The sequence below is a fragment of the Scaptodrosophila lebanonensis genome, unplaced genomic scaffold (genome assembly GCF_003285725.1).
Source record: "Scaptodrosophila lebanonensis strain 11010-0011.00,11010-0021.00 unplaced genomic scaffold, SlebRS2 tig00000057-arrow-arrow-pilon, whole genome shotgun sequence".
NCBI classification, from domain to species: Eukaryota; Metazoa; Arthropoda; class Insecta; order Diptera; family Drosophilidae; genus Scaptodrosophila; species Scaptodrosophila lebanonensis.
Window position 1 is genome coordinate 667 of NW_022060550.1, and position 12,802 is coordinate 13,468.

At 47.0% G+C, this 12,802-nt stretch overlaps 1 protein-coding gene across 1 annotated transcript in view; it reads right to left on the minus strand.

Annotated features, from left to right (window-relative positions):
* Positions 1–5,332: 5,332 nt before the first annotated feature.
* Positions 5,333–12,802, minus strand: part of LOC115624472 (golgin subfamily B member 1-like) — a 32,123-nt gene continuing 24,653 nt past the window's right edge. Inside the window, 5 exon segments of the mRNA XM_030519174.1 lie at positions 5,333–5,617; positions 9,599–9,712; positions 9,842–10,488; positions 10,491–11,628; positions 11,827–11,979. Of these exon segments, the coding sequence (XP_030375034.1) occupies positions 5,603–5,617; positions 9,599–9,712; positions 9,842–10,488; positions 10,491–11,628; positions 11,827–11,979 (2,067 nt within the window). The 3' untranslated portion in view covers positions 5,333–5,602.

The following is a 12,802-nucleotide window of genomic DNA, read 5'->3' on the forward strand; positions in this document are numbered from 1 at the left end:
TTCACCTAATTAGTTATAAGCTTCTCCTAATTGCAAAACTATTTAGTATTACGTCAACTCACATAAGAATCCCAGAGGAATGAGAGTAAGTGTTAGAGAGTAAATTAATTCATTGCATTTAAATGTTAAATAACGTGTATATTCACAGTAAAATAATAATAATGCATATTTTTATCTAAAACTACATAAAAATGCTTCTTCCATCATTTTCATCCTCCTCCTACTAGGTACAATAATGCTACATTTTGGTGGTAAGTGATAAAGGCTTTCTGTGCCTAAAACGGCAGGCTGCTTAAACATGAGTATATAGTATTATGTGAGCGACTTTTGTCGGCTCCTTAACTGCTTAAAGTACAATGCATTTTATTCGCTTAACATGTGAACATTTCATCTTTCTCTAATATAAGGCACTGCTTCAATTCCATATTCCATAATTGTATGCATGCTGAGCTTCTCCACTCCACTCCACTCCTCTCCACTCGACTCGAATCGTCGATCAAACAAAACAACTAAATAGTATTCGAATTATATACACGCTAAATTGGAAACTGATTTTTGTGATTCTGTTCGGTAAAATTTGACTAGCATTTGGCTTCGCTCGCATTTAGCAGGGATCATAGAGAAAGACACTGGGAGACCATGGCTTGGGCGAGCCAGCCGCCAGTTCCGGTGTGGTGATTCACCACCTGGCTGCAGTTACAACTGTCTCCTGCAAAGTCCATGCCCTGGGGATGTGCGCGGAGCACAATTTGATGAGTCTTGGTAACATCGACATTGGCCACTACCCCGACCCCGCCGCCTCGTGGCGAAAGCTGTAGAAACGATTGGTCAGATGTCCATCTACGTAAATCTATAGGGGGGGGGAGGAGAATTGAAGTTTCGAACGCTGTGATTTGTATTCCATTCCAGCCTCACCTCATAGCCGGCAATGCCGCAACAGTCGTGAACCTGCCAACGCACATAAAGAGCTGCACAGCCAAGGCTGCTGACATCGGTAATGGTAACCGGATAACTCTCCGGGTACGGCTCACAGTGCGTGATCCTTTTGGATTCTACAAAGCAGCCCACAAATTAGTTAAGTTAGGGTATACGAAATGAAAAAAAAATGGTCTCCTACCTTTGGTTTAATTCTTTTTGACGCAGCACATGATCCATTGAGTCCAGAATCAATAATAATCGAGTCAATAAAATATTTCTAAGAACAAATAAAATTGCATACTTGTTTTACTAAATAATCGAAGTAACTCACCATTTCGGATGTAGGATCGCACAGCACCGCATCCAGAGTTTTAGATACGGTTTTGCATTCATTATCGCAGATGAGCGCACGGCAATGACAACAGACACAAGGCTTCGGCGGTTCTTTGTCCGCAGCCGCTCTCTTTTTTCCACAGATGCTCTCTTCCATGGCCCCAGTCTCGGGACAGGCGTATCTGATGTCTGATTCCATCCTCCACCGCATCCACCGCAATCGTCTTCTGTGGCTGCTTGTCCTCCCCAATTCACTGAATCGTACTCGCATTCGCCGCAGAAAGCGTCTTCCCCTGGTAGCCTTTTGGTGCCAAACTCCATAAGTTGTTGTAGCATTGCTCGCAGTCCCCACACTCTACGCTCTGGGGCAGTTCCGTAGATCCATCACATTCGCAGTCACCATGCATTTGTGCACACTCTTCCTCCTTGCGGGCTCGTCATCACATTCTCCGTGCGTCACAAGTGGTTCGCTATCCCTTTTCTCTTCTTCACATTCGCCGTACATTAACATTTCTTCGCAATTGTTTTTGCCTGTTCGCGACTCTGTCGGAAAAATTGGGAACAATCTTTGGATCAGGGGGTTCATCATCACATTCGCCGTGAAATACGTCACTGCCCTTCTTTTCTTCTTCACAATCCCCGTGCATGACCAAATTATCGCAATCTATAGTTCCGCCTCGCATTTACTACGCTTGAAATATTCTCCAGAGGATCTACATCACATTCGCCCTCTATTTGTGCGGACATCTTTTGATCCATATTTGCTCCATACTTGCTCCATGCTTTGCTGCATACTTTGCTGCATACTTTGTGCTGGCTTTGCTGCAGTCTTTCTTCCTCACAGCAACCGAAATACATACCAGAACCCGTCGGGGGCTCACTACGCTCTGTTGCACTGCATTCACCTGCAAAGAATGCTGACGACTCCCCTTCTCCTGCCTTACACTCTTCGCCAAAATCCTCGCCTAAGCTTTTTGTGTCGGGTGGCTCATAGTCTGGATCGAACTCTACGTTGTATATTTCATGCTCTGGTATAATCTTCTCAGCTGGTGGCCCAAAGCATTTTGCACGTAGTCTCTCAATTGCTCGTAGCACTGCTCCTTTTTCCGCTGTTTTCTGCTCTTCGGCATCTGGGACTTATCTGGTCTAGGCCCACCAGCTTCGACGCACTCATCGAAAGTCATAGGCGGCGTCTCTGGTTCTGCCCGGGCAATAGTGCATCCTCATCTTCAAGGTGTAGCAGCATCGTCAGTTCCACGAAGAGTCGCTTTATTATAGCGGAACGCTCTTCCTTGCACATGCAATCGGAGCAATCGATAAGGCCGTTGATCATATCCAGCACACGTTGCCTGCGAGTTGGTGGCGGATATTCGCTCCGAGGCTCCGAGGATATTACAGAGTAGTAGCCTGCATTCATCAGGATTCTTCATCGTCGTCATCGTCTTCCCCCCACATGTACATGAAGGACCAGATTTGTCGAACATACAGGACGCTCCACAAGACACACAAATGCTGATTGAGCAGCATTAAACGTTGAGATCTGCCCACAGCTACACGGTCGCTGATAGTTGACGGAATCGTCATCATCTCCGCCACAAGAAATGCCACAGGGACATACAAATGCCATGTGAGAATTATTAAATGTAGAGGTCCGGCCACAAAGGCACTGACGCTGGTTGTTATTGGCCATACGATTGTCTTGACACGGACCGCCAGGTCTCCCTGCTTGCTGCGCGTCGATATTTTGGATGATTTCGACCAGTTAGAAGGCCCTCTGTGCCACAAGGTATGGGTGTTGTCAGATCTTCACAGCACGAATCGCCGGCATCGCCTTTATCGTGCTTACTGCGCGCCGATGTTCTTGATTGGCATGGACTCTTCGTTGGCTGTCCACAAGGCATATCCACACGCTTTTCGTCGTGTTTACTGCGTGCCGATGTTTTGATTGTACACAGGGCATCTCCACAGCGCTTTTCGTCGACACACGCACAACTTCCAGCATCGCCTTCGTCCCTTCTGCTGCGCATGGAACGCACGGATATATCATATTTGGATGTTTTCTGGAAGCACGGACTCTTCTGCAGCTGTCCTCCACAAGGCATTTCCGGAGACTCTTCGGCATAACACGAACCAGATTCGTTCTTTTTGCTATGCATGGAAAAATCATATTTCGATGTTTTCTCATAGCATTTGGGCTGTTTCGATGATGTAGAAGATACCGCCATACCTTCTGTACAACAGGGCAACGCTATATTGCGGTCATCCGGTTTACTACGCATGGAGATATCATACTTGGAGGTTTTTACATTAGCCGTACACTTTTTTGGGGTCTTCTGAACGTCCTCCCTGCTGTTGCAGCATGAAATCGTGGCATACCATGTATGACTACCCATCCCAGTGTCTGCGAGCACTGCGCGCTTTTATCTTTCTTGCTGTCATCCTTGCCCGCAGAGCAATATCCACTGACCGATCTGGTTGAGCGTCTGCCAACTTTAATCGCTTTGCTGTAAGCCAGAGAAAAGTTGGAGCACGGACCTTCACGTATAGATGTATTGGAGGATGATTCACAATCCAAAAATATGTCGACGTTGTTACCACTCTTAGATGGAACTAGACGGGCAGAGGATGCATGCATTTTTCTAGATACAGTAATACTCTTGAAGCTCTTGTTACTAATGTAGGATGACCGTAAGTCCTTAGATGCAGCGTGCTTCTAAAACTCTTAGAGGGCTTCGTGCTAAGGTAAGATGCGGAGCCATCTTTGGATATAGCGGTGCTCCTGAAGCTTTTGGAAGGCTTAAAACTAATACATGACGCCTTCAAGTCTTTAGAAGCAACAATAGTCTTTAAACTTTTTGAGGGCTTTGAACAAATGCAGGATTCATTAGCGTCTCTGGATACGGCGGTGCTCTTAAAGCTCTTCGAAGGTTTGGTGCACATACAAGGCACTGCGGTCTTACGCTTTGATTTGTCGCTCCCCGAGCTGCATTTACTGATCTTACAAACTGAACAAGAGCACGAGCTAATGCTACGTTGCTCCCCTCCGGGCCCTCTTGGCTTGCTCTCTACATCTGCATGCGAAGATGGATCGGCTTCCATTTCTTCACACCCGCCCGACGCCGTATCTTTATAGTTGGTACGATCACTTTGATGTTTGGGGAGACGCACGCTCTTTCCCGAGCTTTGCGCTGTACACAGGCAGGTTACTTTGTTGAGCATTGAGCGAGAACCCGCCGAGGCAGATGCGTCCTCACCCGTGCCATATCTTCTGACCTTAGCTTTTTTGGACAGCAGGGTTTGCTCACCTCGGAACGAAGACTTGGCATGGGTGTTTTGGCATCGTGAATTGTTCCATATGTTCCGCGGACGCTGTATTTTGCATTCGGCAAAGCCGACAAGTGGACATTGCCGAAAGATCCTGGCCACAATCACTTGGCGCCACGAGTGGTGCCATTTCGCATACTGTCGTTGAGATGGCTAGACCACATATGCCAGATGGCTTTGATGGTTGCTTTCCGCAGCTGGCAGATGTTTTTGATGGTGGCTGGCCACATACAGTGGCATCTGAACGGGCCGGCGCATATACGTCAGACTGCATTGGATTATAATAATGTGCTCGTGGGCTTGGACGATTTCAGAGTGCATTTCGATGGCACCGAGCTGCACATTGGCATCGCGTTAATGGCATGTTAGACTGCTTAGAAGATTTCTGGTCGCATACGGAAGTTGGCTTGGAAGATTTCAGAGTGCATTTGGATGGCTCCGAACCGCATATATTTTTTTCAGATGGAACCACATTGCAGCTATGTATCAGCTCCGATGTATTTGGCAGACATGACGATAAAGGCAGACTGGACTGTGATTTCGATTTAGACGGCGCAACATCAATATTGGTCTCCTTACAAATGCTGGGCTGTGACTTGGATTTGGAAACTTCGGCCTCCCTTGGCACATACACATGGGGACTGATGTTCTGATGATGGATCATCATTTTTCTTGCAACTACGAAACTGCGTGGGATAGCGAATGTTGCCCATTTGGCAGATCCGGTTTGATAGTAGTCTGCGAGTCTTATCGTCACTGCTCCTCTGATTTGAGCGGAGGCGCATATAACGTTCGTATATAAAAGAAGTCTCAGTCTGTGATGGTTTGTTGTTCACTGCCAGCTCCGAGGAGCAAATACCGCCTCGTTCTACATCTTGATCCCAGGGCTTAACGGGATCATCGGCAATGCGCACGGTGTTTTTGTTTTGCTTCAATGTATCCCTTACATATGATTGGTCGGTCTGTATGTCCTGGGTGCGGGAACTGAAGTCGAAAGGTGGGGGTAGTCGCTCATCCTGCATATATATCAAAGCTGGCCATTCTGCAAAGGAAGAACAAAGAAAGAAGCCATTAGAATTAGTTGGGAATGCGGAACACTTTATTCATTTTCTTGACAGAGCCGTGTGGACGAGGCAATGGTGGGCGAGGAAGGAATGGAAAAAAATAAACGACTATTTATGAAGCGGTGGTATTAGATCCTTGATCTCACTAAGCTTTATCTCACGACCGCGCGTAATATCTGGAGACGAAAACATCTCACGATGATAAAGCTCCAGAAACTTAGCCTCGGCTCTTTCGCGACACGGGCAGAAGTCAAAATATGAGGTTTGACTGCAATGCGCTGTATCTCTGAACCCGGAGAAGAGAGTGCCGCGCCTAGCGCACTTGCACACCTTCACATTGACGTGATCGCGATTAAGGTCGAACGAACGCGGCTTCCAGGGCACTGGCAGCACCCACAGTTGCCGGGACAAAATACATTGCCCTCTTCATCCATAATGGGACTAGGGTCGTATCGACAGGGGCTACATGTTTGGAATTCCTTGTGCTGCGGCAGTGCCAGGAAGTACGATGTTCCGGCGGCTTTTGTTCCTCAATTGGGGGCGGAGGGGCAGGTACGACACGAATAGACTGGACACTGGCAACAGTTGAAAGCTCTTTTTCTTTTGGTGGTGGTGGCACTACAATGACCTCAGAAGACACAGGCTCAGGCTCTGGCTCTGGCGGGGGCACAATTACTGTAACTGGCTTAGGCGCTGCTACATATTCTTTCCTCGGTTCCGGCTGTGGTCTCGGTGGGGGCATTGTCTTAAGCGGCATTATGAGAGGCACAGGTGGTACCACCTGTATTGAAATCACATCCCGCGGACCTCTTTCGTATTTATTCGGACAGGGCAAGACGCAGGTCTGTGTTTGGCACACACACTTCCTGTCCCCAGCTCTTTCTAATAACTTGTGCCTACCTGAATGACACTGGCACGGGTGCGGATGCGGCAGCCTTGCTAGTGGCTGAGGCGATGGTTGTGGCTGCGGCTGCGGAGCTGCCCTGCGGCTGCGGCTGCGTGGCATATCTGGCGAGGTCGTTGCGCTTGCATGGGACACACGTTCACTTCCCCATTATCGGGATTAAATTCCAGTGGCATTTTCACAGTCACCGGCTTGCCTTTCAGTCGACACTGCTGCTCCTGTGGCCCCGTGTCGGTGAGCAAGCGCGCAGTTATCTCCAACGTGGCGCCACAAGGCTTTGGCCAGCCTCCTGTTTTAATCAAATTCTTTAGCAACAGCTGTGTGGCATTAGCAGCACGTTCTAAAGCGGCGCGTATCGCTTGCGGATCATCAAACTTAATAGAGGAACAGGCACCCTCCTGTGGAAATCGTCGCTTACAATCACAAAATATTTCCTGGTCGCTGGATGTGGACGCGAAGTTCGGCATCATAAGATTACATTTGTCGAATTTTTGTCGTCAACCGCATGCTGCTTTTCCTGCAGCACATCCTGCCGAACTAAGGATCTGATGCGACTGCAACTGGTTGCATTTTTACATTTTCGTGATGTCTTATCCTGACTTGGATTTTTTTTTATCCTCGTCCATGGCAGAAATTGTTCGAAAAATTTCCCAACTAAATGCAAATTAACATTAAATTTAGACTAGCACAGATTCCGATGTTGCCTGGTGTGTAATTTGAAACTAACTAAAATATTGGCATTTGATTTCTAAGTAAATAGGCAGCGGACTACTTTGTTACAAAAACTTGTTTGCGGACTGTAAAACAGTCATTATTTGTTTAATACTAGGTGCCAAGTAAACATACAAGTAGAGTTTGTGTGTAAGAATAGATTAACACTCGTAAGTAAAACGAATTTTCTGCTGGGTTCTGCTGAAAGCTTCGGGAAAACTGAATGCATTGCCCTCAAAAGATTCAGTTCGCCCGTGCTCGGATCAAATTTGATTGGTACTTTTAAGGTGACGGGGCTGCCGAACTGTTTGACAGTACAATCTCGAGGTCCTTCCGGACATAGCAGGCGCGCAGTAATCTCCAGTGTCGCCGTATGGCTTCCCGAACTGTAACCCTGACCTGTGTAGAATTGTAGCAGCTTCTCTGCGGTGTTCGCGGCACATTGCAAAACAGAGCGTACTCGTATATTCTCGGAGTTGTCACATGCGTCTTTGCATTTCTTCCTAGGCTTCTCGCATCCGCCTATTTTCTCGGGCTTCTCGTCCGCTCTATTTACAACGGGCACCCCGGACTCGCAGTCGTGATCGCTGTGGCAATCATAGAAATTGTCGATATTACAGGATGGAAGCCATGCCTTTGGCTTTGTTTTCTGAACGCGCTTCGAGTGCAGTTTAACTTGAAGTTTTTCCATATTGCTGTAATTTTGTGAATTTTTTTGTTCAAATTTTCAAATTAAAATTTTGTTACTATTTTGATGTGATTTTGTGTGACCTGGTTCTATGAAAAAATTGGCACCTACTGAGCAATGTTCACTAGACAATTTGAATTTATATTTGGTATTTCCAGAAAATTCTGTGAACAGATACAAAATGGCAGCTATACAGTTATCTAGACATACACATATCAACAGATCAGAGCAGCATGCATGTCCAGTCACAGCTATTGGGCATTCGAATCGGTTAACTGTATATTATTTCGCCTCTCGACCGGATAGTAAATGGTGCATAGAACTCAGACTCCACCTTATGATTGTGGTATCTTAAGCCGCCCATTGATTTTCTCCTCGATCTCATTGAGCAGCTGTGAAACGAAGGGCTTCATCGCAAACTTAAGTGCACGAACACAACCCAAGACTGCCACGACTTGTCATAGCTCTCTCAGTTGTTCAGCATTGTGGGGTCGTGGACAGTCCATACATAGGTCCTGAAGTAATTCAATGTGCTCGCGAAACTCTTCACTCGTCTCCCACAGGTGGAGTAGGCGCGCCCGAAAATCGGTGCTGTCGAAATCCTCCTGCTGCACGCAACGTTGCAACAACTCCACGAAGCGCCCGAGTGCGCAAAGGCATCAGCATCAGGCGATGCTCCACGCTGGCCTCCTCAGACTGCATGGCCAAATCAACTAGGTCGGACTTAGCCAACACCTCCTGATCACAGCAGTCGGGTGTCACTTGCACCATCTTGCTTTCTGTTTCCAGTTCGGTTTGTACGAAGGCATGCGCTTCCAAACGTTCCACCGGCCACTCAATGAACTCGGCGTGCAGCGAGTTCATCGACAACGCCGACGACACCGAGCGCACCGAGTGCATGGAAGTTAGCGAATGGAAGCTGCAGTAGGATAAACTTTTCCTCAAAGGTCCAGTTCCGGTCGCATCGAAGAAATATTCCTTTCCCATGGTGCCGCTACTTCGACGTAGTACGCGGCCGCGGCAGACACGACGATTATTGAACTGCTTACAGGTGCGACGCTTGCGTCGTACTCCATCTACATTGCCGGTTTCACTAATATCTTCGGAGTTCTTTTCCAGCTCCGTACCACTGCTGTCGATCAGCTGACGCATTTCCGTTGGCACCTCACAGAGTTCCTTCTTACCATCGTACGTGGACAGCACTATATCGGCGGAATTAAAGCCATGCCCACAGTGTAGGTGACACCACCACCACCACCGCTGGACCGACGCGACTTGCGACGACTCTTTTGACTAAGCGTGGAACCGCGTTTGGAAACGCTCACCGGAGAACTAGAGCCGGATGGTGTTTTCGGCTTTTCAACAGGCTGATCTACTGGCTCCTCCTCAACTGTTGCTTCCCCAGCACCCTGCTCAGCTGCCTCATCAACTGCCTGATCAACTGCCTGATCAACTGCCTCAGTAACTGCCTCATCAGCTACCTGCTCGGTAGCTGATTGTGACTTGTTAAGCTCTGCACCGAAGCAAATGGCTGCGAATCGGCTTGGCTCGTTTTTTCTGCCTCTTCGGCCTTGTTAGTCGCCTCATCCAACGAGCGGAGCTTTCGGCACATGCGGAATCTTCCGCTTGCTCAGCCATACATTGGCAACCACTCACCTCTTTCTCTTCTTCGGGTGGATTTTGTGCGTAGAGTATGGTGTCTGCCAATTGCTTCACGCCGCAAGCAATGGCCTGGAAGTCTCGATGTGTGGGTAGTTCGCGTTCGCGCCGCTAGAAAAGAGCAAGATAAGTAGGGAACGGGTAATGATAGTATTCTAGTCCGAGTGATAAATATATGGTGGATATTTCGACTCTTCACCCCGACGAATAAATTCGCTCACTATTCGTTGTGCTACTCACCTCTAAGTCGCGTAACGCACAACCCAATCCCTGGCTAGCAGACTGTAAGTCCTGTATTTCTTCACGTCTGGCACGCTTGGCTGGACTATCGAATAATTCGTCGGCGAGGCTAAAGCCCTCTGGACAAGTGCCCATCTTACGCTCCAATTCCTGAATATATTCCTCTTTGGTGCGCAGCTCATCCTCTAGACAATGTTCGCGGTCCTCTGCTGCCTTCAGCTGGCACAGCATTTCACATATTTTGCACTCTAGCGTGCCAACCTCCTCCTTTAGTTCACCATTGGTTACCTCGATATGTAGGAATTCCTTCTTCATGTCGAAGATCTGCTGACGCAGTGTATCTGTCTCTTGCTTCAGTTGCTCTTCGGTGTTCTGTTGCAGTTTCTTGGAGAAGGACAAGTCATCAATGAGTGCTTGACTGCGTCGCTTCTCGTTCTCCAACGCCTCCGCTAGTGGTCTTTGCTCCTCCGCCTCCTGTTCCTGTTGCGCTTTGTTGCACTCGATTTGTGCTTGAAGCCCCTTGTGCTCTTCGAGTAAGTCCCGGTGCTCTTTTGTTAGACGCACGAGGCAAGTTTTAAGGCCTTGTTCGGTCTCCTCCAGCTGTTGTATTTTCTCGGCAGCTGCGCGTGAATCTTCACGTAGACATCCTGCAGACGGGCTATTTTCTGCTTCAGGCAAGCCTCTTTGGCGCGATAGGCCTCCTCTCGCTGTTTGTATTCGCGCTCCAGATCCACCCAGTGTGAATCGGCCGTCTCCATGGCCTCGTAGTGGCGCGTGTTAAGATCCTTCATCTGGCAACGTAGACTCTTAACCTCCTCCTTCAGGTAGGAAACTTCACGAGTAATGCTGTTGTCAGTGCCGCCACTTGGTCGAATATTGGTGGCGTCCCGACTAGGACTCGGGCTCTTTCTGGTCGGTTCGGTAGAGCCAGCCGGAGTGCGTGGCTCCTCCATAGATACTTCATTACCCATTCTGGCCAATGCCCATAAACGACATAACAAGAACAATGGCAAGGATCTGCGCAAGTTTACCAAATGCTGTTTAGCTCGTTGTCTGTCTGCCTCTAGATTACGAACTTGTGTCTCAAAAGTGCCCAAATCCTCGCGCAGAATGATACACTCGGCCCGACAGTCTTTGTATTTGGCGCCCAGCGCCTCCTTGGAGAATTCTAGCTCAACGTTGCGTTGCCGCAGAATTTCCAATTCCACTTCTGTGCGTTGCAGCCGCAAGCGCGAATCGTTATCGGCCTCCTCGAACTCGCACTTCTCCTCCTCAAGCAGTGAGTTCTCATGCAGCAGACACTCCACACGATCCGTGAGCTCCTTCAGCTCCTTCTCAAGCTGCACTTCGCGCTGCAGACGATCGGCCAAGTGCTTGGCCTGTATGTCTCCACTGCTCTCGTAGATCAGCACCTTCCGCTCCAGCAGTTCCAAACGCTCCTTGTAGTACTGCAGGCGTTTGAAATCGTTGGCCTCCAAGCTTTGCTGTTGGACTTCAGTTTGTGTGCCTGTGCTTCGATCCAAGCTCGACAAAGGCTCGCCTGCAAAGTCACACTCCACGAAAACTCCGCTCTCGCTGAGACTGTTGCTCTGCCAGGCCTGTCGCAGCTTCCTGGGCGAGTCCTGCGGCGTACCACAGCCCGATGCGCTGTTGTTGTATGGCTGTACGGTGGCAACAATTCGATTGTTAACCGTTCCGTAATTCGGCTTGGCTGGACTGTTGTTGCTGCTGCTGCTGTTGCTATTGTTGTTGTTGGCTGTCGTTATCAAACGTTGCTCCGATTTGGCCTGAAAGAAAAATGGCAACAAGTATTAGGTTACTCGTCAAAATTTCGGAAAATGTAATTATTTAAAATTTTCTGGAAAGTCCCAATAACTACACCAATAACTAAAAACAATATAATAAAAGTTTGTTTCTTTTTTTGTGTTTTGTTGTTTGTAAGTAGTTCGCTTTTTGACAATTAGGTGCTGGGTAACGATACGCACCGATTCTAGATCTGTAATGAAATCCATATCGAAATGTAATTGTTGCACACACTGAAGCAGCTGCTGCAGACCACGTTTGTCCTTTTCGTCCAGGATGGAGTCCTGTAGCAGGGTTTGCAGCCGTTGGCATTGGCCCTCGCAACTATCGTCCGTCTACAAAAGAATGAATATCAAATATAGTAAATATTATAATTACTCTTGTCTAGTGCTTTCAACGCCATTTATCGCATTATAATCTAGCATTCAAACCAGTTTTGTGGTGGGAAGCCAATTCATTAAAATTATTTTACAAATCTGATGAAGTACGAGTATTATACATAGATGGCCGCAATTTGCCAGACTATTAAACATTATTTTTAATTGCAATTAATCTCTCGAAAGTTGGCGCAAAGCTTCTTAATTGTCTTTTATTTGTATAACGAGCTGTGATTTATGCTCCCCATTCAACCTTTTTGGCATACTATTTAAGAAAAATGGCATAAAAGACTGGAATTCATTTTAGTTAAGTTTGTTATTTCGAAAATTCTGTACATTTCAAAACCTTTTTGGCTTTGTTGAGCCCCTCTATGTTCTCCAAATTCAAAATCGGATACAAAAAATTATAAAAAACTAGCGGATGAGGTCATATAGCTTTTTCCAACGCAAATGAACTATATAATATTGTAAGAGCTAAGTTGCCAAAGAATTATATTAAAAAATTAAAACATTTATATTAAAAGAAGGTCTAAAATCTAAAGCACGCCAAATGGTTGATTGTAGATCAGTAAATCAGAACATATACTAATATGTATAGACCATTGAGCGGTTGATCTGTTTGTGTTTATAGGCATTATTTAAACCGACATTAGCATGCAATTAATGCTTGGTTGCCTCAGATTTTCCATCCACAACTTATTTTCACTTTGCAAGCGTATGTTTAAGAGGCATGTGTAATTATTTTCCGTTTTCTTGCAATTAACCAAGGCGTATTGAATTA